A 22,139-nucleotide genomic window follows, 5' to 3' on the forward strand; every position below is an offset into this window, starting at 1 on the left:
TGGCTTTAAAATGGAACGACTCATATCAAATAAAGTAATCTTCAATAATCTGTTAGAATATAATAGTACACGACAAAATTAACTCTCAGAACATCAGCAAACAATTAAACGGAAATACACTCTTAACATCTGCAACGAAGGATAACTGGGATCGATGAAAATAACTGCAAGTCACAATGCATAAAATGCTATAATGCAAAAGGGTCAAACTGAGAAACGAAGACATGCAACTTATAAAACCATTAATTTTCGTTTTTATTTTATACTCTCAACGGAGGCAGAGCGTCTTTGTGTGCTGTTAAACTATGGAACTCACTGCCGCGAGAGGCTCTTGTGTTCGAATCCTGCTCGAGGGTTTCCTATTCGTTGGCCAATGTGAGAACAAGATGCTGGATGCGATGGGCTCGTGGCCTCATCCAGCAGCCTCTTCCTACATTTGCTTTCTCTCTTTGTCCAAACCCAGAGAATACAAATGGCCGAGGGAGAAACCACTGCTGCAGATCTTGGGCCTGGCCGCTCAAAGCTTTCCTTTTGGGTCATTCTCCTTCCATGGTTTATGGACTTCCCGGGAAAACAGTGGTCTCCACCCCAGAGAGAACGGGTGCAATTCTTTTGCAGTCATCGATCGCTGGGTTTCCGAATCCCTCTCGGATGCTTCCTCAGTGCTCCAAAAGCAGGTTGGTTGTCATGACAACCCTGAGGAGCTAAAAATAGCAAGTCCCTGGTGCACATTTGTTGGGGTGGTGGCTTCCCTCCCTCACCCCCCCTTCAGAACCTGCAGAAGGGGATATCCCTCTTCTCTGATGCATTTATTATTATTCTATATGAACATGAACCTTTCTCCTACCATCTGTGACTGGATTACAGTGGTACCTCGGGTTAAGTACTTAATTCATTCCGGATGTCCGTTCTTAACCTGAAACTGTTCTTAACCTGAAGCGCCACTTGAGCTAATGGGGCCTCCTGCTTCCGCCGTGCCGCTGGAGCACGATTTCTGTTCTCATCCTGAAGCAAAGTTCTTAACCCGAGGTACTATTTCTGGGTTAGTGGAGTCTGTAACCTGAAGCGTATGTAACCCGAGGTACCACTGTAAAGACTTTCTGATAGATCAGACACAAACAGTGAGGACTGGACGTGGATTGTTAATTCCTTAACAATCAGCACTGTCGCACCACAGGGATGTGTGCTAAGTCTTTGCCTGTATTCATTGTAAACATACGATTGTGTATCATCCGACCCGTCTACTGCAATTATTAAGTTTGCAGATGACACACCACAGTGGGTTTAATAACAGGTGGAGACGGATCAGTGTAGAGAGGGGAGGTCCAAAAAATATCTACATGGTGCCTAGGGAAAAACTTGCACCTTAATATCAGCAAGACAAAGGAGATGGTGTTGGATTTTCGGAGGAAGAGAGGAGAATTAGCCCCGCTGTACATCGGGGAGGGCTGTGTGGAGAGAGTTTCTCCCCTTAAATTCCCAGGAGTTTATCTTAGTGAAGACCTTACTTGGAAAATCAATACAATCCAGGTGGTTAAGAAAGCCCAACAGAGACTCCATCTCCTCAGAGTATTTGTGCAGAACGATGTCAATCAACATTTGATTATCTCCTTATACCGGTCCACAATAGAAAGTGTCCTTTCCTACTGCATCACAGTGTGGTACGCTGGTTTGACATCATCTGATAGGAAGTGCCTACAGAAGGTGGTGAATGCAGCACAAGATATTATGGGCTGTCCTGTGAATCCGCTGCATGACATAGCGGAAGAACGTTGCCTCAGGAAAGTGAGGAAAATTCTCAGGGATGCTTCACACCCTGGCTGGCACTTTCTTGATCTCCTGCCCTCGGGCAAAAAATATGAAAGCATGATTAGTCGCACCAACAGGGTAAAGAACAGCTTCTATCCGTGGGCTGTTAGGCTGCTGAATGAAAAGATAACAACAGGGCAACTGACTTTCGGGTTTGGTGTGCGTGCGTCAGTAAACGAGGGGAATTAAGACTAAGAGAGCTGAGTGGGGGGTGCTCCTGTAATCTCTCTGTATGCAAGTTGTACAAGTGACAACAAAGTATTTCAATTTCAATTCAATTTCAATTTATTATCCTCCTCTCCCCCAACCCCGCCAGGTATTCGACTGTTTAGCTTCCCTGCTGTAAACCTGCCGCCTTTTCCTTCGCTGGAAAGGCTTTGTGGCAGTAAGAGCTGTTTGACAGTGGAACGGATCCTTCCTTGGAGGTTGTCAAGCAGAGCATGGATGGCCACCTGTCAGGGATGTTTTAGCTGAGATTTCTGCATTGCAGGGCGGGGTTGGACTAGATGACCGTTGGGTCCCTTCCAACTCTACAATTCTACAATTCTGTGACAGCAGGTGCAGCTTTTACCCTTGTCCTTGTTTCCACCCTTGTGTGTTGTCCCATTGCATTGAATTTAGATTGTTTATTGCAAGGGTCCCCAAACTAAGGCTTGCAGGCCGGATAAGGCCCGAGGGACTAGTTTATCCGGCCTGCGGCGACCCCCGCTGCCGCCGCCTGCTCTTACCGGCGCTGCGCGGCGCGGCTGCCCACTTTCGGGTTGGAGGAGCACCGGAAATAGCTTGTGCGCATGCGCAAGCGTTGTATGCGCATGCGCAAGCGTTATTTCCGGTGCACATCCGGGTCGGAGGAGGCCCGGGCACATGCGCACAAGCTATTTCCGGTGCTCCTCCGACCCAGAAGTGCGCTGGAAATAGTGTGTGCGCATGCGTATGGGGATGCGCTCCCCTGCCCTCCCGCCTGCCCCACCGCTGGAGACACCGGCCCGAGGCACGGTAAGTTTGCTAACCCCTGGTTTATTGCATTCATATCCCACCTCCCCCCCACCCTCAGGTGGAGCGCATCGTTCTGTCCCTCCTCGTTTAATTCCCAGGACAACTCTGCGAGGTGGGTCAGGTTCAGAGGCCGTGAGCGGCCCAAGGCCCACCCTGTGAGCTTCATCCGCGGCTGAGTGGGGAATTCGAACCCTGGTCTCCTGGGTCCTGGCCTGACATTCTAACCGCTGTAACCACGCTGGCTCAATTTGCATGCCCGCTGTTCGACAGTGGTTCAGTTGTTTTAACCGTTGTTTCCCGAGCCCCGCTGCGCTTTGCACCAGGTAAATATTGACGAGAAACTTTGCCTGGTGATTTGCAATCAAGGAGGAGGAAAAGGAGGAAAAAAAGACAGACACACAAAGAGTGTGGGGAGGGAGTTGTGGGGAGGATTAAAAGAAATATATACAAGTTGGTATTAGTAATGGGGACCTTACGGAGAGCCTCCATGTTCAGAGACAGTGTATCTCCGAATATCAGTTGCTAGGAACATACCGTATTTTTTGCTCCATAAGACACACTTTTTTCTTCCTAAAAAGTAAGGGGAAATGTCTGTGCGTCTTATGGAGTGAATGCGTGGTCCCTGGAGCTGAATTGCCCAGGGGCAAAAAGCAGGTTGTGCTTTTTTTGTTTACAAAGAGGGAATGGGGTGTTGAAAGGAAGCCGCTGAGCAGCTGATCCGCAAGCGATCTGGAGGGAGATAAGGGACTCTAGCGATAAAGGAGGCTGCCTGGGAGGGGGGAGATAAAAGCACATGGATCCTCAGGATTTTTGCACTGGGTCACCCCAAATTCACCATCAGATCACATAGCATGTCCATGGCTACAGCCTGCACCAAAAAAATCATACATCCACTGTTTCGTGGTGCAAAAATATGGTTACAAAGCACGGATCCATATGGATTCTCAGGATTTTTGCATTGGGCTACCCCAAACTCACCGTCACATCACATGTCTGTGGCCACAGCATGAACCACAAAAATCATACATCCACTGTTTCATTCAGAATATCTTTTTTTCCTCTAAAAACTAGGTGCGTCTTATGTTCAGATGCGTCTTATGGAGCGAAAAATGCGCTAATTCTTTTCTTGTAATCTGCTCTGGGTACTTTCTGTAGGATATAAGAGCAAGATAGAAATAATAAAGGGCAGTAGCAGTAACTCTAAATAAACAGAGGAATCTGCCTTCTAGCGAGCCAGAGCAAATAGCTAAGTATCCTGCACCGTGGAATAATAATAATAATAATAATAATAATAATAATAATAATAATAATAATTTATTTATACCCCGCCCATCTGGCTGGGCTTCCCCAGCCACTCTGGGCGGCTTCCAACAAAATATTAAAATACAGTAATGCATCAAACATTAAAAGCTTCCAACAGGTGGCTAGTAGCCACAGACAACGCTCCCTTCCATGGATTTGTTTAATCCTCTTTTAAAGCCATCCAACTTGGTGACCGCCAACTGCCTCCTGTGGCAGGGAGTTCCACAGTTTAACAACGCACTGCGTGAAGCAGTCCTTTTTTCCCATCTGTCCTGAATCTACCAGCCTTCTTCCATTGGATTGCGATGCATGGTTTTATAAATTTCTACCATGTCATCTTTTACTTGCTCTGAAGTTGACGCTGCCTCTGATTCTAGCCTCCTTGCTGGTCCTTGAGTTACGGGGATAATTCTTTTTGGAGGAAGTAGGAAGTTAAATAGTGTGGCCTGAGAATCGTGGGTTTTTATTTCATTTTTAAGAAACAGCACCCAGCGATTCAAATGCAGTGATATTTGAAAGATAAACGAGATGTTGTGTTTACTGTCTCCCAGCAACTGCAGGGAAGACGTGCTTAATGCAAAACTCATAAAATAGCTTTTTGAAAAATAAAACGAAAGTTTGTATAACTGGATAAACAAAACTTTTGGCAGCCCGAGTTAAAGTATGTGGGGCTGCGCAAGAGAGGGAGAGAGATGGAGCTCATGGGAACTGTAGTCCAAAATATCTAAAGAACACCCAGGCTGGGTCCAAAAGGATATTGTAGATCTGGAAATGTAGGGATCAGATGGGATTACCATGAGGAATTATAAAATATACATCAAGCCATTGTGTCCACGATGAAGACATTGTGTTGACTGGGTTTGATATATTGACGATAATTTCTGATTAAATCCCATAAGACTCTACATTCATGCCCTTTTCATGCCCTCTTGCCTCTGCTGCCCATTTCTCTTGTCACGTACACAGCCCAGTTGCTTCTTGCTTCGCCAGGCAGGCATCCTGGGCCATAAAGATAGTGGGCAAGTTTATTTGAAGTAGTTTCTTATATATTACCGTATTTTTCGCCCTATAGGACGCACTTTCCCCCTCCAAAAATGAAGGGGAAATGTGTGTGCGTCCTATGGGGCGAATGCAGGCTTTCGCTGAAGCCTGGAGAGCGAGAGGGGTCGGTGCGCACCGACCCCTCTCGCTCTTCTGGCTTCAGGAAGCTATCCGCAAGTCTTGCAAGCCCGGCGGGAGGTCCCGTGGGCTCGCAAGGCTTGCGGGCAGCAGCCTGCAGCCCAAAAGCTCGGGGGACAGCAGGGAGGCGCAGCGCCGCCACCCCGCTATTCCTCGACCTGGTCTGGAGGCTGGCAGGGGGGAGAAGCAAGCTTGCTTCTCCCCCCCCCCGCCAGCCCCACAAGCTTGCGGGATAGCGGGGAGGCGGAGCGCCGCCACCCCATTATCCCCGACCTGATCTGGAGGCTGGCGGGGGGGAGAAGCAAGCTTGCTCCCCCCCCTGCCAGCCCCACAAGCTCGGGGGATAGCGGGGCAAGCCGCTGCCCCACGGAGGCTAGAGAGGCTGTCCCTGAAGGCAGAAGAGGGAGACGGAGCGCTCTTTCTCCCTCTTCTAGATTGGGGATGGCTGCGCAAACCTGGGCAGGAAATAAATTTTTTTTGCTTGTTTCCCCCCCCAAAAAACTAGGTGCATCCTATGGGCCGGTGCGTCCTATAGGGTGAAAAATACGGTAATCTTAGGATGTTAATCTTAGGGCCAGGAAACAGATCTCACATGAAGGGGATAATGGTCACTGTCCTCCTGGCCATCTTCCTTATCATATGTATTGATTGTTTATTACCTCCGGGGTTGCCAGATGCTTTTCTTTGTAGTTCTGTTCTTTGTTTACCCCAGAAATATTTGCGCTTAATTAGTTTTAGTAGTCTAACTTTGTCCCCACGTGGGTTTGTGGAAATTCTCAGAAGAAATCTGATTGGTTCTTACGAACACTCTGTAAAAAGTTCTTTTGTGAATAAAAACTACCTGGGCCAGGGGCTGCAGAAATCGGACAGGCACAGAGAGACACGATTAGCCAATGCAATTCTGGGCTGCATCAATAGGAGTATAGCATCTATATAAAAGGATGTCACATAGAGGAGGGAGAAAGGTTGTTTTCTGCTGCTCCAGAGAAGCGGACACAGAGCAATGGATCCAAACTACAAGAAAGAAGATTCCACCTAAACATTAGGAAGAACTTCCTGACAGTAAGAGCTGTTTGACAGTGGAATTTGCTGCCAAGGAGTGTGGTGGAGTCTCCTTCTTTGGAGGTCTTTAAGCAGAGGCTTGACAACCATATGTCAGGAGTGCTCTGATGGTGTTTCCTGCTTGGCAGGGGGTTGGACTCGATGGCCCTTGTGGTCTCTTCCAACTCTATGATTCTATGATTCTATTCTATGATTCTATGATTATACGCACCCTTCCCAGAGTCTTGCTGGTTCAAGCAAGGTTCAGAAAAGGGAAATCAGAAGTCATCAAGAGGAGGAGCGACTTCCCCAGAAGTTGCAGAAAGGGTTGCAGCATTTGGGGGATTTTCGTTCGAAGAAAAGGCATGTAAGAGAGGAATCAAATCAAATCGTTATTATTACGGTTGATGGACCAGCACAGAGAGTTAAAGGAGACAAAGTAGAAAACATGTGTTATCCAAATGTGTATAGTGGAATAAAAGAGGATGACATAAAATAAGGTAGATATATATATCCAGTTACTTAAAACGAGCGCTGTCATTTTTAAAGTAAATGTTGCATTACAAACTCCAAAATGTAAAATCACAGTTCTTAGTGGCCTTTTGCTTTCTGCAGAGGAGCGCTTGGGAACATTGAAGGTGATGGATGCATGTTTGTGAGGAATGGTGAAGGAGGGATGCTGACAACAACAACAACAACAACAACAACAACAACAACAACAACAACAACAACAACATGTCATTTATATCCTGCCCATCCAACTGGGTTTCCCCAACACTCTGTGTGGCTTACAGCATAATTATTGTTGTTGTTGTTGTTGAGTCGTTTAGTTGTGTCCGACTCTTCGTGACCCCCTGGACCAGAGCACGCCAGGCACTCCTGTCTTCCACTGCCTCCCCCAGTTTAGTCAAACGCATGCTGGTAGCTTTGAGAACACTGTCCCACCATCTCGTCCTCTGTCGTCCCCTTCTCCTTGTACCCTCCATCTTTCCCAACATCAGGGTCTTTTCCAGGGAGTCTTCTCTTCTCATGAGGTGGCCAAAGTCTTGGAGCCTCAGCTTCAGGATCTGTCCTTCCAGTGAGCACTCAGGGCTGATTTCCTTCAGAATGGATCGGTTTGATCTTCTTGCAGTCCATGGGACTCTCAAGAGTCTCCTCCAGCACCAGAATTCAAAAGCATCCATTCTTTATCGATCAGCCTTCTTTATGGTCCAGCTCTCACTTCCATACATCACTACTGGGAAAACCATAGCTTTGACTATACGGACCTTTGTTGGCAAGGTGATGTCTCTGCTTTTTAAGATGCTGTTTAGGTTTGTCATTGACAGCACAATAATAAAAACATAATAAAACATCAGCTGGGGATTTGATCATGAGGAACATAGATTGCTTGCCGGGGGGTGGGGGTGAGGGGTGTGCAGACTGCAGAGTTATTTGCATGCCTGTGGTATGTCTTATCATCTAAATAGTCTGTAGATAGTGCTGGGGTGGAAGCAGTGCCCATGGTACATGCCAGCACCAAGGACATAGGGAAATGTTGTTGTGAGACGATGGAAGGAAAGTTTAGGCTGCTAGGGAGAATGTTGAAAGCAAAGATCTCCCTGGGTATCTTTCTCTGAAACGCTACGGGTTCCAGACATAGGGGCAGCTTTGCAGTGTGAATGCATGAATAGCATGCCAAGGAGGGGTTTGGATTTGCTAGATGCCCTGGGGGAACATTTTGGAACAAACTGGGCCTGTATGAAAGGGACAGGCCCCACTCGAACTGGGATGAACCCAGACCATTGGTTCTTAAAATAAAAGTCATTTTGGACTCACGGCTGTCCATGGAGGTGCAGGTCAATTCTGTGTCCAGGGCAGCTGTTTACCAGCTCCATCTGGTACGCAGGATGAGATCCTCCCTGCCTGTGGACTGTCTCACCAGAGCGGTGCATGCTCTAGTTATCTCCCGCTTGGACTACTGCAATGCACTCAATGTGGGGCTACATTTGAAGGTGACCCGGAAACTTCAATTAATCCAGAATGCGGCAGCTAGACTGGTGACTGGGAGCAGCCGCCGAGACCATATAACACCGGTCTTGAAAGACCTACATTGGCTCCCAGTATGTTTCCGAGCACAATTCAAAGTGTTGGTGCTGTCCTTTAAAGCCCTAAATGGCCTAATAATAATAATAATAATAATAATAATAATAATAATAATAATTTATTATTTATACCCCACCCATCTGGCTGGGCTTCCCCAGCCACTCTGGGCAGCTTCCCAAAAAATATTAAAATACTGTAATACATCAAACATTAAAAGCTTCCCTAAACAAGGCTGCCTTCAGATGTCTTCTAAAAGTTGTCTGGTAGTTGTTTTTCTCTTTGACATCTGGTGGGAGGGCATTCCACAGGGCGGGTGCCACCACCGAGAAGACCCTCTGCCTGGTTCCCTGTAACTTGGCTTCTTGCAGTGAGGGAACCACCAGAAGGCCCTTGGCGCTGGACCTCAGTGTCCAGGCTGAATGATGGGGGTGGAGACGCTCCTTCAGATATACTGGACTGAGGCCATTTAGGGCTTTAAAGGTCAGCACCAACCCTTTGAATTGTGCTCGGAAACGTACTGGGAGCCAATGTAGGTCTTTCAAGACCGGTGTTATATGGTCTCGGAGAAAGCCTTGGTCCAGTATATCTGAAGGAATCCTGCCTCTGGGGCGAATATGAAGACGAAAGTGTTTGTGGCAATTTAAAATAGAGAGGGGTAGAACTTGGCATTATGAGTGCAGAGGCACAGGGCAGCGATTCAGATGGAACAAAGCAGCACAGGTCAAAATGCGAGTGCCAAAGACGCTTGAAAAGAGAGAGAGAGCGCATGGAAGTGTTTATGTGCTAAAGCTAGAAGCCTCCGAACCAAAGATGGGCGAACTGGAGAGCTGGTCTTAGGGGATGAAGACGACCAGTGAGGACACTGTCATCTCTGGATATAATAATGTTCAGCAGTAGTAATTTAGACCCTCACAGTTTCATTACTGCCAGTTCTACTGCTTCTTACTGCGTGTTTCATCCCAGAGTGATAAAAGATTACTGAAGAGGTTGAAAACCTTTCATCCCACAGATTTCTACCTTAAAATGTTAAATGTAGCTGTTCGGTTAATACTTAGGAGTTCTTACCCATTGTTCTCTTTCCTCTTACTGACAAAGTATTGCCCCTTCTCCCTCTCCCCACCCATTTCCATGCACTGGTAGCATGTATGTTTCTTTGAGTTTCTGTCTTACGGTATTTCCAAGGCAGGTAGTTAAACCTGCACCCCTAAACCCACTCACCTGGGAATAAGTCGCACTGAATGCAATAATATTTATTTCTGAGGAGACATGGGTTTGTATCCAAACTAGCACTATGTGCCACTTTAAATGTGTCTGTGGGGGGAATAGGGGTTATGGTTTTGTTTTGCTTTGTTTTTGTTACGTAGCGCGTTTTGTGTTTTTATCTTGTATTTTTATCCTGTGAACCACCCTGAGATATTCAGATGAATTTAATAAATAATAATAGCTGCTATCCTTCCCCAGAAGGACAGTTTCAATCTGTCCCATATTTCCAAATTTGTCCTTCTTTCTTTTCATGTTGTTTTATAATTGTCCTTGAATAGGTTTGTGGTTTTCGGCGAGAGCCAGACCCCCAAATATTTTATTTTCTTTACCACTGTTATTTCTGTTTTACTTTGCAGCTGATTTGTTTGTTCCATGCTCATGTTTTTCACCATCATTTTATTAATTTTCAATCCTGCCAACATTCCAAATTCTTCAATTACTTTTAATGCTTCTGCTGTCGAAGTTATAGGTTCCTGTACTGTCAAGACTATATCGTCACGAAGGCTTTAACCTTATATTCTTTTCCGCCACACTTTATCCCTGTAATTCTTTCTGTCTCACTTATATATTTAAGTAGTACTTCCAACATTGATATAAATAACAGAGGTGAGAAAGGGCAACCCTGTCTTGTACCCTTTGTGATTTGGAAGCTCTCTGGTAATCCACTGTTTATTATAAGTTCTGCATTTTGTTCTTTGTAAATTGCCTCTATACCACTTAGAAAATTTGTACCTATGCCCAGTGATTCCAAATTATTTTTCATAAAGGACCAAGACACGTATACAGTGTCTTTTAGCAGTGTATACAGTATACAGTGTCTTTTACAGTGTATACAGCGGCTTTTAGCGGATCAGCTGATAAGCGGCTTATCAGCGGATCAGCTGATAAGCGGCTTAGGGCTTAGGAAAAGGGGGGAAATGGGGGGGGGGAAACCCGCAGGAACTCGCAAGACATTTCGTCTTGCGAAGCAAGCCCATAGGGAAATTCATTTTGCGAAGCGCCTCCAAAACAGAAAACCCTTTCGTCTAGCGGGTTTTCCATCTTGCGAGGCGTTTGTCTTGCGGGGCACCACTGTAATAATAAAATATAAATGCTACTGGAAAGACAGAGAAGGATGCTCTAGTGGTGATGTCACACTGCACACCAACAGAGAGGGCACAGTGCTAGCTAGAAATCTCCAAAGCAGGGGTCAGCAAGGCTTACCAGCCATGGGCTGGATCAATCCCGCAGAGATTGTTCGTGGGCTGGACCGGCGCAGCGCGATGCCGGATATTCATGCCTGCGCAGAAGCAATTGTTTGCGTCTGGGCATGCGCAGAAGCTATTTCTGATATCTGCGCATGCGCAGACGTGATTTCTGGCACCGCTCAGTGAGTCCCCGCACACTGTGCTGGATTAGCACAGCACGTGGGGACTTGCCGAGCGGGCAGCTTGGTTTGGGGGCGGCTCGTGGGCCGGTAAAACGGTCTTCGTGGGCCGCATCTGGCTCATGGACCACATGTTGCCGACCCCTGCTCCAAAGGGACGGACCCCTCCGCAGAATTTCTGTGGGTGGCTATACCTGGCTCCAAAAGGAAGTTGGTGCTGCGGACGAACTATTGTCCCCCCCGATCAAAACGCTCAAGGAGTGAAGTCCAGGAAGCATCCGAAAGGGGAGACAAAAGAGTGGTGGGTGATTTCAGCTATGTTCACATGGACCGACGCGGTGTAAGGCAGATTCCTATACAGTGGTACCTCTGGTTAAGAACTTAATTGGTTCTGGAGGTCCGTTCTTAACCTGAAACTGTTCTTAACCTGAAGCACCACTTTAGCTAATGGGGCCTCCCGCCGCACGATTTCTGTTCTTATCCTGAAGCAAAGTTCTTAACCCGAGGTAATATTTCTGGGTTAGCGGAGTCTGTAACCTGAAGCGTACGTAACCGGAAGCGTCTGTAACCTGAGGTACCACTGTATTCCAACGTTGGGGACATGCACAACTGTTTCACACCAAGTCAGACCAGTGTCCCCTCCAGCCCAGCATCTGTGTTCAAATATTTTAAAATTAGGCATCGCTGCAGCATCTGAGCCCAGGCACGATCTGGCTTCTCTATGGAAGGCAAGAAACTGTTTGCTGCAAAGGTCTATCAGAAGCAAAGCTCCGTTTAAGAAATTGCTCTCCCTAGGTACCTTCTTCCGGCCCCTCGACACACAGATGCTTAGAGACCTGGCAGGTTTTTTCTTTTTTCTTTTCCAAAACACCTTAACCAGTTGTAATTAGCAAGGTCATGTGAGAGGCATCTGAAAGGGCTGCCAGGCAAGACCGGGGGTGGAAATACCGTATTTTTTGCTCTATAAGACTCACTTTTTCCCTCCTAAAAAGTAAAGGGAAATGTGTGTGTGTCTTATGGAGCGAATGCAGGCTGCGCAGCTATCCCAGAAGCCAGAACAGCAAGAGGGATTGCTGTTTTCACTGCGCAGCGATCCCTCTTGCTGTTCTGGCTTCTGAGATTCAGAATATATTTTTTCTTGTTTTCCTCCTCCAAAAACTAGGTGCATCTTGTGGTCTGGTGCGTCTTATAGAGCGAAGAATATGGTGCTTTGTGTTCTGGGAACAGCCGGGACACCCACACATACTTTACCAGGAGTGGTGGGCCTGGGAGGGTTGCCAATGTTTTTGCCAGCTCTCGCTCCTCTGCCTTTAACAGCAGCTTTGATTTGCAGGTCCCTCAGCTTCTCTTGGTGCTCCACAAAGCTTCCCTTGTTGGTGTAGGCCAGGCACCCAAAAACTCGGCCCTCCAGATGTTTTGGGACTACAATTCCCATCATCCCTGACCACTGGTTAACTAGGGATGATGGGAGTTGTAGTCCCAAAACATCTGGAGGGCCAAATTTGGGGGGGCCTGGTGTAGGCAGATTCTGTGCAGTAGCAGAACAGTTTTATATGTTGGTTTCTCCACCTTCTCAGCGGGAACAGGACAGCACTTTATGAAAAAACAAATTGAAACAATGGGAATTAGAGGAAGAATGGGAAAGGCTATAGCAGAGAAGCAGAGATATATCACCAGCAAAGAGCAAGGTTAATAGAATCATAGAATCATAGAGTTGGAAGAGACCACAAGGACCATCGAGTCCAACCCCCTGCCAAGCAGGAAACACCATCAGGGCACTCCTGACATATGGTTGTCAAGCCTCTGCTTAAAGACCTCCAAAGAAGGAGACTCCACCACACTCCTTGGCAGCAAATTCCACTCTCGAACAGCTCTCAATGTCAGGAAGTTCTTCCTAATGTTTAGGTGGAATCTTCTTTCTTGTAGTTTGGATCCATTGCTCCGTGTCCCCTTCTCTGGAGCAGCAGAAAACAACCTTTCTCCCTCCTCTATGTGACATCCTTTTATATATTTGAACATGGCTATCATATCACCCCTTAACCTCCTCTTCTCCAGGCTAAACATGCCCAGTTTGGTTGCTCTCGTCTTCCATACCTGCCTCTCCATCTTCTTCAGATTGACTTACCACCTCTCGGTTTCTCTCGTTCAAGATCTTGTCCAATGTTGCCATCTACCTGTGTACCATCTGCGTGGGCATCATGTCGTACTACATGGCCGATCGTAAGCACCGCAAAGCCTTCCTGGAAGCTCGTCAGTCTCTGGAGGTCAAGCTCAACCTTGAGGAGCAAAGTCAGCAGCAGGTAAGAGACGAATTGCTCTGACAGTAACCAGCATTATCTCCCTGTGTCATGTCTGCATGAGCAGTTGAGCTGGATATCCAGGGAGGACAGGTCTACTCTTGGTGATTCTTTGGTTTCTAGTGGTTGGTGGAGTCTATGTCCAATAGACATCTGCTCCTCTCCAGAGATGGGCCATGGCTCAGTAGTTTTGGATCTGAGGTGAGACACCCACATAGCAGAAGTTGCCCCCAGTTCTGAGCGGCTCGAACAGATGATTAAAAACACGATAAATATAATAATAATAATAATAATAATAATAATAATAATAATAATAATAATAATATCATCTTTATTGTCATTGTCCCCTCTCGGGGACAACGAAATTACTTGGCTGCTCCATCCACCCAGGTAGGGCACTCCACACAAAATCAAAACAACTATAAAAACCACTAATTAAAACAATACAGTAGAATACAGCAAGGAAGATTAGATGACTTTCAAAGTCCAGGCTTCCCATTCAGGGCCGAGATCGCTCTGGAGAAGAAGCTGTTCGTGAGACGGCTCGTTCTTGTCTTCATCGTCCTGTATCTCCGTCCCGACGGCAGGAGCTCGAAGAGACAGTGACCAGGATGCGATGGATCTTTTACTATGTCCAGTGCCTTCCTATGGCACCTTGTGGCATAAATCTGCTCTAAGGTGGAGAGTGGGCAGCCAACAATGCTCTCTGCTGCCTTCACAACTCTGCACAACCCCATCCTGTCCTGGGTAGTACAGCTTCCATACCACACACATAAGCCATAAGTGAGCACGCTCTCAATGGCACAGTGAGAGAAGGCAAGCAGCAGTTTCTGCGGAAGATGGTTTTTCCTTAGGATTCTCAAAAAGTACAGTCTCTGCTGCGCCTTCAAACATCAAACATTAAAAGCTTCCCTAAACAGGGCTGTCTTCAGATGTCTTCTAAAAATCAGATACAGTGGTAACATGAGCAGAACGCAACCCGCGTCTGCTCGGGTCGAGATTCGCCGCTTCTGTGCATGCACGTGACGTCATTTTGAGCATCTGCGCATGTGCGAGCGGCGAAACCCGGAAGTAACCCTTTCCGGTACTTCTGAGACGCAATCTGAAAAGATTTAACCTGAAGCAAATGTGTAACAAGAGGTATGACTGTAGTTGTTTATTTCCTTGACATCTGATGGGAGGGCGTTCCACAGGGCGGGTGCCACTACCAAGAAGGCCCTTTGCCTGGTTCCCTGTAACCTCACTTCTCACAGGGAGGGAACCGCCAGAAGGCCCTCAGCATTGGACCTCAGTGTCCAGGCTGAACGATGGGGGTGGAGACGCTCCTTCAGGTATACTGGGCCGAAGCTGTTTAGGATTTAAAAGTCAGCACCAACACTTTGAATTGTGCTCGGAAACATACTGGGAGTCAATGAGGGTCTTTCAGGACTGGTGTTATGTAGTCTCGGTGGCCACTCCCAGTCACCAGTCTAGCTACCGCATTCTGGATTAGTTGTAGTTTCTGGGTCACCTTCAAAGGTAGCCCCACGTAGAGCGCATTGCAGTAGTCCAAGTGGGAGATAACTAGAGCATGCACCACTCTGGCAAGACAGTCTGCGGGCAGGTAGGGTCTTAGCTTGCGTACCAGGTGAAGCTGGTAAACAGCTGCCCTGGACACAGAATTGACCTGCGCCTAGATGCTCGACTAGATTGCCTGATCCAGGTTTTTAGTAGGCTCTTACGTTCGCCTCCTCCAAAGAACTTGAAAGTGGCTTACATAATGGATCGCAAGCAATGAAGGCTGTGACAGTCCAGAACATCTGCAAGGGAGCAGGTTGAGGGAGGTTTGTTTGCAACAACTGTGTCATGTGCAGAGGGGAAAGGTGCGCTCACACACCATTCCTGGGTGCTTTGGGAAGGGGGCTAAGAATAGACATGCCGCTCTTTTTATAGACGCGGCTGTATCCAATTCGCAGCTGCCGGCCCCCTGTCAACAGCTCCTGCTGTCTGTCCCACACCAAGGCGGCTCCTAACGCCCTCCAGACGCGCGTCACCAAAGTGCTATTGATGTCAAGCCGGAGCTGCGGGTTCATGGGGAGATAAACTTTTGCAGGCGTCAGAGAGCGCTCGGCTGGGTCTTTGAAGAGATAGTTATGCATTGCTGTGAGAGAGGCAGGCATCATATCACCAGCCCAAGGCTTGTGCTGTACGACTGATAAGCAGATACGGGTTCCCCTGCGAGGGGCAAAAGATAGAGAGAGAGAAAAAAGGCAATGGAAGTGGAAAGGAACACGGAAAGTTTTTGAGATGTTGACAAATTCCTTTAAGCAGAAACTTGACCTCTCCTCTGCATTTTTGTGCATAACCCTCTCCCTTTTATACATCAGGACAGTCAGCGAATGGCACCAGTTTTGCATAAGACCACCGGTAAGGCTGGATTGAGGACGGGGTGTGCTCCTTTATTTTCCCCCACCCTTCAGCTCTAAAAGAGATCTGACCTGAACAAATTCAACTTTGGAAGTACAGTGGTACCTTCGAAGTAGAATGCAATCCATTCCAGAAAGCTATTTGACTTCCGAAACCTAGGCGTGGCAGCCAATCGGAAGTCGCAGAAGTCGTGTCGGACGCTCGGCTTCCAAAGAACATTTGCAAACCAGAACACTCACTTCCGGGGTTTGCTGCTTTCGCAAGCCAAAATGCTCGACTCGCAAGGCGTTTGGGATCCAAGGTGCAAGTGTTCTTAACATGTAGCTGCTAATTGGATACCAAGATTTTTTAAAGTTTATTTCATAAAATTTATACGCTGCTTGGTTGTGAAGAACCTCAAAGCGGTTTACGAAAAGGTGGAATCGAGAAAGAATTACATCCCTACTTTAAAAAGCACAAAAGTTAAAATGCTAAAACGGAATAAAATGACTTCAGCTTTCTAAGAATCTGGGAAGGCTTGCCTAAACAAGAATGTTTTTAGCAGGTCCCGAGAAGAGCATAAGGAAGACGCTAGCTTGATCACAACAGGCAGGGAGTTCCACAGTGCAGGGGTAAAGGGACCCCTGACCGTTAGGTCCAGTTGCGGACGACTCTGTGGTTGCGGCGCTCATCTTGCTTTATTGGCCGAGGAAGCCGGCGTACAGCTTCCGGGTCATGTGGCCAGCATGACTAAGCCACTTCTGGCGAACCAGAGCAGCGCACGGAAACGCCTCTACCTTCCTGCTGGAGTGGTACCTATTTATCTACTTGCACTTTGACGTGCTTTTGAACTGCGAGGTTGGCAGGAGCAGGGACCGAGCAACGGGAGCTCACCCCGTTGCGTGGCGCTGTGGGTTAAACCACAGTGCAGGTGATGCCACACTAAATGACCAAGTTCTTACAAATGTGGAACGGGTATCGTAGAATTGTAGAATTGTAGAGTTGGAAGGAACGTGTAGAAGTGTACAGTGGTACTTCGGGTTACATACCCTTCAGGTTACATACGGTTCAGGTTACAGACTCCGCTAACCCAGAAATAGAGCTTCAGGTTAATAACTTTGCTTCAGGATGAGAACAGAAATTGTTCTCCGGCGGTGCGGCGGCAGCAGGAGGCCCCATTAGCTAAAGTGGTGCTTCAGGTTAAGAACAGTTTCAGGTTAAGTACGGACCTCCGGAACGAATTAAGTACTTAACCCGAGGTGCCACTGTATGTAGGATATAGGAACAGGATCAGAACCTTAGCTTGTGCAGTGCTTAGCTTTGAAAGTGCTCTATAATTAGTCCGCTTTTAAAGCTTTGTTTTAATAACATTTTGTGAGAGTTACAACCAGTCGTATGCATCACTTTGAACTGGGACTTTGAGTGAACATTTTGGAAGGTTTTTTTTTTATTTTTATTTTTTAAAAAACACATTGGTTCATGTTTATACTATTCTTCCCTCTTGAAACATGCACGCATTTTGTGCTTCTATACTTAGGTTCCATCTTTTAACCATATTTGGGTAACTTTCTCCTAAACCTTACTAAACCGGGACATGGTTTGTTGCTTATAAAAGGCTTTATGGAGGAAAAGTTCCCAGTGGGCTGAATCCTTGTTGTTTGGGAACTAAAGCCTTGCTTTCTTCTGTAGATCAGTCTGGATTTTGGATAAATCACAGCCTTGCAAATGTTCCTTTCTCAGACCTTGTTTGTTCATTATTGCTGGGGAGAAAACAACCCGCTGCTTTAAAAGCACTGTGGTGAAGTCAGGTTCAAACAGCACTGGAAAAAATAAACGGATACCTTCCTGTCACTATCTTCCTCAACCCAGCTAGCACTGAGTCTGTTTGCTCTAAACACTCCTAATCTGCCTTTTCAGCTCAGAGAATTTTCAAGGCAACTTCCAGCAATGAAGACAAACAATGATAGCAAATATAGCTCATAAAATATAATTACCGAAAAAAATATAGCCAATAAAACAGCGCATTTCATAGCCACAGTGGCAATAAAAAGAACCCGAGAGATATTATTCACGGAGAGCTTGGGCATATTAAGCCTTTTTGATACGGTTTATAAAATGCAGTTATATATATCGTGGAAACCGCAGGAGAGGAGAATGAAATTGTGTTCAGATTCTGCATGTGGGTTCCCCACAACAGGCACCCGGGTGCCCATTGTTAGAATAATATGCTGGTCTAGACAGCCCTGATCAATCAGGGCTCTTTAGGTTCTTACCACTTGGTTCCTCTGCAGATTTTTAGTTTATTTGCAGTGCTTATCTGTCTCTAGGAAGGCCTTGATGTGTTCATCCTAGCACAGCTTCCTCCTGCTGCTGTAGGCCTGGAAAGGAGGGAAGCTGCCACTGTTTGAAATTCGCCAGGCGCATTTTGCACCAGGACGCAAGTGGCGCTGTGGGTTAAACCACAGAGCCTAGGACTTGCTGATCAGAAGGTCGGCGGTTCGAATCCCCGCGACCGGGTGAGCTTCCCGTTGCTCGGTCCCAGCTCCTGCCAACCTAGCAGTTCAAAAGCACAAAATGCAAGTAGATAAATAGGTACCGCTCCGGCGGGAAGGTAAACGGTGTTTCCGTGCGCTGCTCTGGTCCGCCAGAAGCGGCTTAGTCCTGCTGGCCACATGACCCGGAAGCTGTATGCCGGCTCCCTCGGCCAATAAAGCGAGATGAGCGCCGCAACCTCAGAGTCGGCCACGACTGGACCTAATGGTCAGGGGTTCCTTTACCTTTACCTTATTGGCCACCAAGTTAAGATGTCCGGGCAACAGGATCCCTTGAGCTGGACACTAGACTTCTGTGGATGCAGCCTAGAATAAGGTTATCAGATGTCCCCGTTTCCCGGGACAGTCCCCAGATTTACAAATCAGTCCTCTGATAAAATCCTATCATTCTTACTGAAGTTGAAAAATGTCCCCGGATTCATTGAAAAAAAATTGGTAACCTTAGCCTAGAGTAGTATTCACTTTTTTTTTGCTCTGCTGCATCACACAGATGGAGCCTGAAGAAAGGATGAGGAAAGCAAGCCTCTATCTTAGGCTTCCTCAACCTCTGCCCTCCAAATGTTTTTGGCCTACAACTCCCATGATCCCTAGCTAGCAGGACCTGTGGTCAGAGATGATGGGAATTGTAGTCTCAAAACATCTGGAAAGCCAGGTTTGAGGAAGCCCGCTCTATCCTTTAACACATTTTATGTTGCTCGTTAAGGGAAAATGGCGGTGGTACCTAGACAAAGCTCCTCTACGTTTGTATGGCAGGCAGAAAAACCGGGGCTGCTTTTCCTGGGATGAATAATAGATTTGTGGAGTTGGGTGATTCAGTCCAGTTCGAAATTCTTCAGGCACATTTAGCACCTGACTTTTGGCCACTTGTGACCAAGTGAAGATGCCCAGGTGCCAGGATTGGTGCCTGATGTCTCCACCACCTGGAGGTACATGCCAGGGGATCATTGGATCTTGACCGTTTTCACACACTGGCAACACCTACTGTAGAATTGTACCTGTTATGTTTTATCTGCACAGTCAGAACGAATTTCAGGAACCCAAAAGTCGTGTTGGAAAATATTACTTTTGAGCCGTCTGGCCCAACAACGGCCACTGGGTGTTCCGTTTCGGCAGCTGTAACCCTGGTTTAAGGAGCCATTTGGCGCCTAGCTTAAATATCTGAGTTTCTAACGCACTGGGAACTGCCTTCCACCCCGTTGCCGGTCAATGCCCCACCATAAAAGCCATTGCAGCAGCTTTCCCTGGAGAAATGGTCCGTGTTTCCCTGTGGCCAAATTATAGAGAGTGTATGAAGCTATACTGACACTGACCTCTCAGCCCATTTACCTGAGTGTTTCCATCGTCCGGCGGTTCTTGTTTGGCGTTTCAGGTGTGTGTGGGGGGGTCTTTTCCCCTCCCTACCTGGAGACTCCTGCCTAAAGCTGGGAAGCAGCTGCCAGCCCGTGCAGACAGTCCTGAGCTAGATGGACCAGTGTTCCCACATGGAGGAGGTTAAAGTCACCTGGTGGAATTTATGACTTAGCCCATTCGCGGGTGGCGCTGTGGGTTAAACCACAGAGCCTAGGACTTGCCAATCAGAAGGTCGGCGGTTCGAATCCCCGCAACGGGGTGAGCTCCCATTGCTTGGTCCCTGCTCCTGCCAACCTAGCAGTTCAAAAGCACGTCAACGTGAAAGTAGATAAATAGGTAGCGCTCTGGCAGGAAGGTAAACGGGATTTCCGTGCGCTGCTCTGGTTCGCCAGAAGCGGCTTAGTCATGCTTGCCACATGACCTGGAATCTGTATGCCGGCTTCTTTGGCCAGTAAAGCGAGTTGATCGCTGCAACCCTAGAGTCGGCCACGACTGGACCTAATGATCAGGGGTCCTTTTACCTTTACCTTTACCATTCATCCATCCCAAATGTGGGCTAACCCACATTTTCTTTTCACCACACAGCCTTTTCTTGGTGTTTGGAATGACCTGTCCGTAAGAGACAGACCCTTTGCAACGGTTGCCGGGTGTTTGTGTGTGTGTGATGGGGCTTCTGCTCTGCAGTTTAGGATTTGCGTCCCCGCAGCTTCCTGTTGCTCTCGGCTGGAAGGATTTCTCCTTGTTTATACTATTATAGATTGCCTGTTCTCGGAGAAATCAAGAGGGAGGCCCTGGTGACAGTCCAGTTCCCATAGCAACGCTCTCTCTGTATCTGCTGCCAGAAAGTAACCCCTGTAGGCTCTCTGTAAAAATCCACTTAATTAACCAAGTTATTTACATTCAGAGCAAATCCCAAAATAAAATCCGAACATGCCTTTTGAAATCTCTCTCTCTCTATCTGTGCGAATGAAACCATCCTTGCATAGAAATCATAGAATTGTCGAGTTAGAAGGGACCCCATGGGTTCATCTAGTCCAGCCCCTGCAATGCAGGAACCTCAAGAAGACCTCCTCTTTTCTTTTTGGGGTTGGTGTGTCTGTCTGTATTTATATCCTTGTTGCATTTGTACCCCATCTTCCCTCCAGGTAGCTCAAGGTGGTGGCTTACACGGTTTTCTTCCTCCGCATTTTTTATCCTTACGACAACCCTGGTAGGCTGGGCTGAGAGGCAGTGAGCTGCCTGAGGTTGCCCAATGAGTTTCATGGCTGGGCGGGGATTTGAACCCTGGTCCTCCCAGGCTCTAGTGCAGTGCTCTAACCACTAAGCCACACTATCTTGCCTTCTGTTGTGGGGAAATCACCCTCTTCATTGACTTAAGAAAATTATACAGACAGCAAAACAAAGAAGCCTAAATTAACACTGCCTTCAACGAATGAGAAATAATAATAACTATTACAATAATGAAAATACTAAAAATACATTTACTTCCCCTTTTGAACTTCTATTCTGGTTACCATAATCAAATATCCTTTATTAGGCATAGCAAACCACACATTATCAAACAGACACCGTATACAAATTGTGCAAAATACGAGCTCAGCAAAACAAGGTTTGTCCCAGTTAGATCTTTAACTCCAGAGGAAATCATATTCTGGTTACAATATATTACTATTCTGTAAGAATCTATTATATCCTTTGCTGTCACATATATTATTTTATTTCCCAAATTCAACCTAACCCTCCCCTGCTCCCCACTGCTTCCCTTCACCTGTGTGAGATCTTCCCATCATAATATTTTTTTTCTAGTTGCTTTAATAAAATAGAAGAACATGAAAACTGTTAAATTATAATGACTTCTTTTGTCCTTACACGCTTAACAATTGCCTATTAAGAGTTCTGCTTTAACACCATATTTCTTCATGTATTCCCTTATGCATTCCCATTCTGTGTAGAATTTTTGATTGGAGCAGCCCCGGACGGATGCAGCCATTTTTGCCATCTCGGCAAACTCACAAATCTTAACTTGCCATTCTCTCATTTGTGGTCCTTTTTCTGTTTTCCAATATTTTGCCATAAGTATTCTTGCGGCTGCAGTGATATACAAAAATATATTCCTTTTCTCCTTGGGTATGTCGTTTGTTTTCTCTGGCTCCAGTGCGTCTGAAGCCAGGAGTACACGACATTAGCCACAGTACATTGGTATCCTGAGTTTCTCAAGAAATGTTGCTGTATAGATGCTGTCTTCCCCGAATAGGAGTTTGGGGTGGGGAGCTTTGCATGCACCAGGAAACAGGTAATGGGCATGAGGTGAGGACAGTCTCCACCAGCCCTCCTACGTTAGCCAAGGAATAGACAAGCTGCAAAAATAATAATAATGAAGCAGTTGCCCCATTGTAAATCCACAAAGAAACACAAGTTGGGCTCCAGCAGTTAAATCTTGAAGTCATCACACTGCAACCTTTGCTATTTAGTAAAGTAAAGGTAAAGGGACCCCTGACCATTAGGTCCAGTCGT

The 22,139-nt window shown here is 46.8% G+C and overlaps 1 protein-coding gene across 1 annotated transcript in view; it reads left to right on the plus strand.

Annotated features, from left to right (window-relative positions):
• ADCY3 (adenylate cyclase 3) overlaps positions 1-22,139 on the plus strand; it is a 108,628-nt gene that overhangs the window by 16,233 nt on the left and 70,256 nt on the right. Inside the window, exon 3 of the mRNA XM_081854554.1 lies at positions 13,192-13,341. Within this exon, the coding sequence (XP_081710680.1) occupies positions 13,192-13,341 (150 nt within the window). The remainder of the gene's footprint in view (positions 1-13,191; positions 13,342-22,139) is intronic.

The sequence above is a fragment of the Podarcis erhardii genome (genome assembly GCF_964252035.2).
Source record: "Podarcis erhardii genome assembly, chromosome: 3".
Taxonomy (NCBI): Eukaryota; Metazoa; Chordata; class Lepidosauria; order Squamata; family Lacertidae; genus Podarcis; species Podarcis erhardii.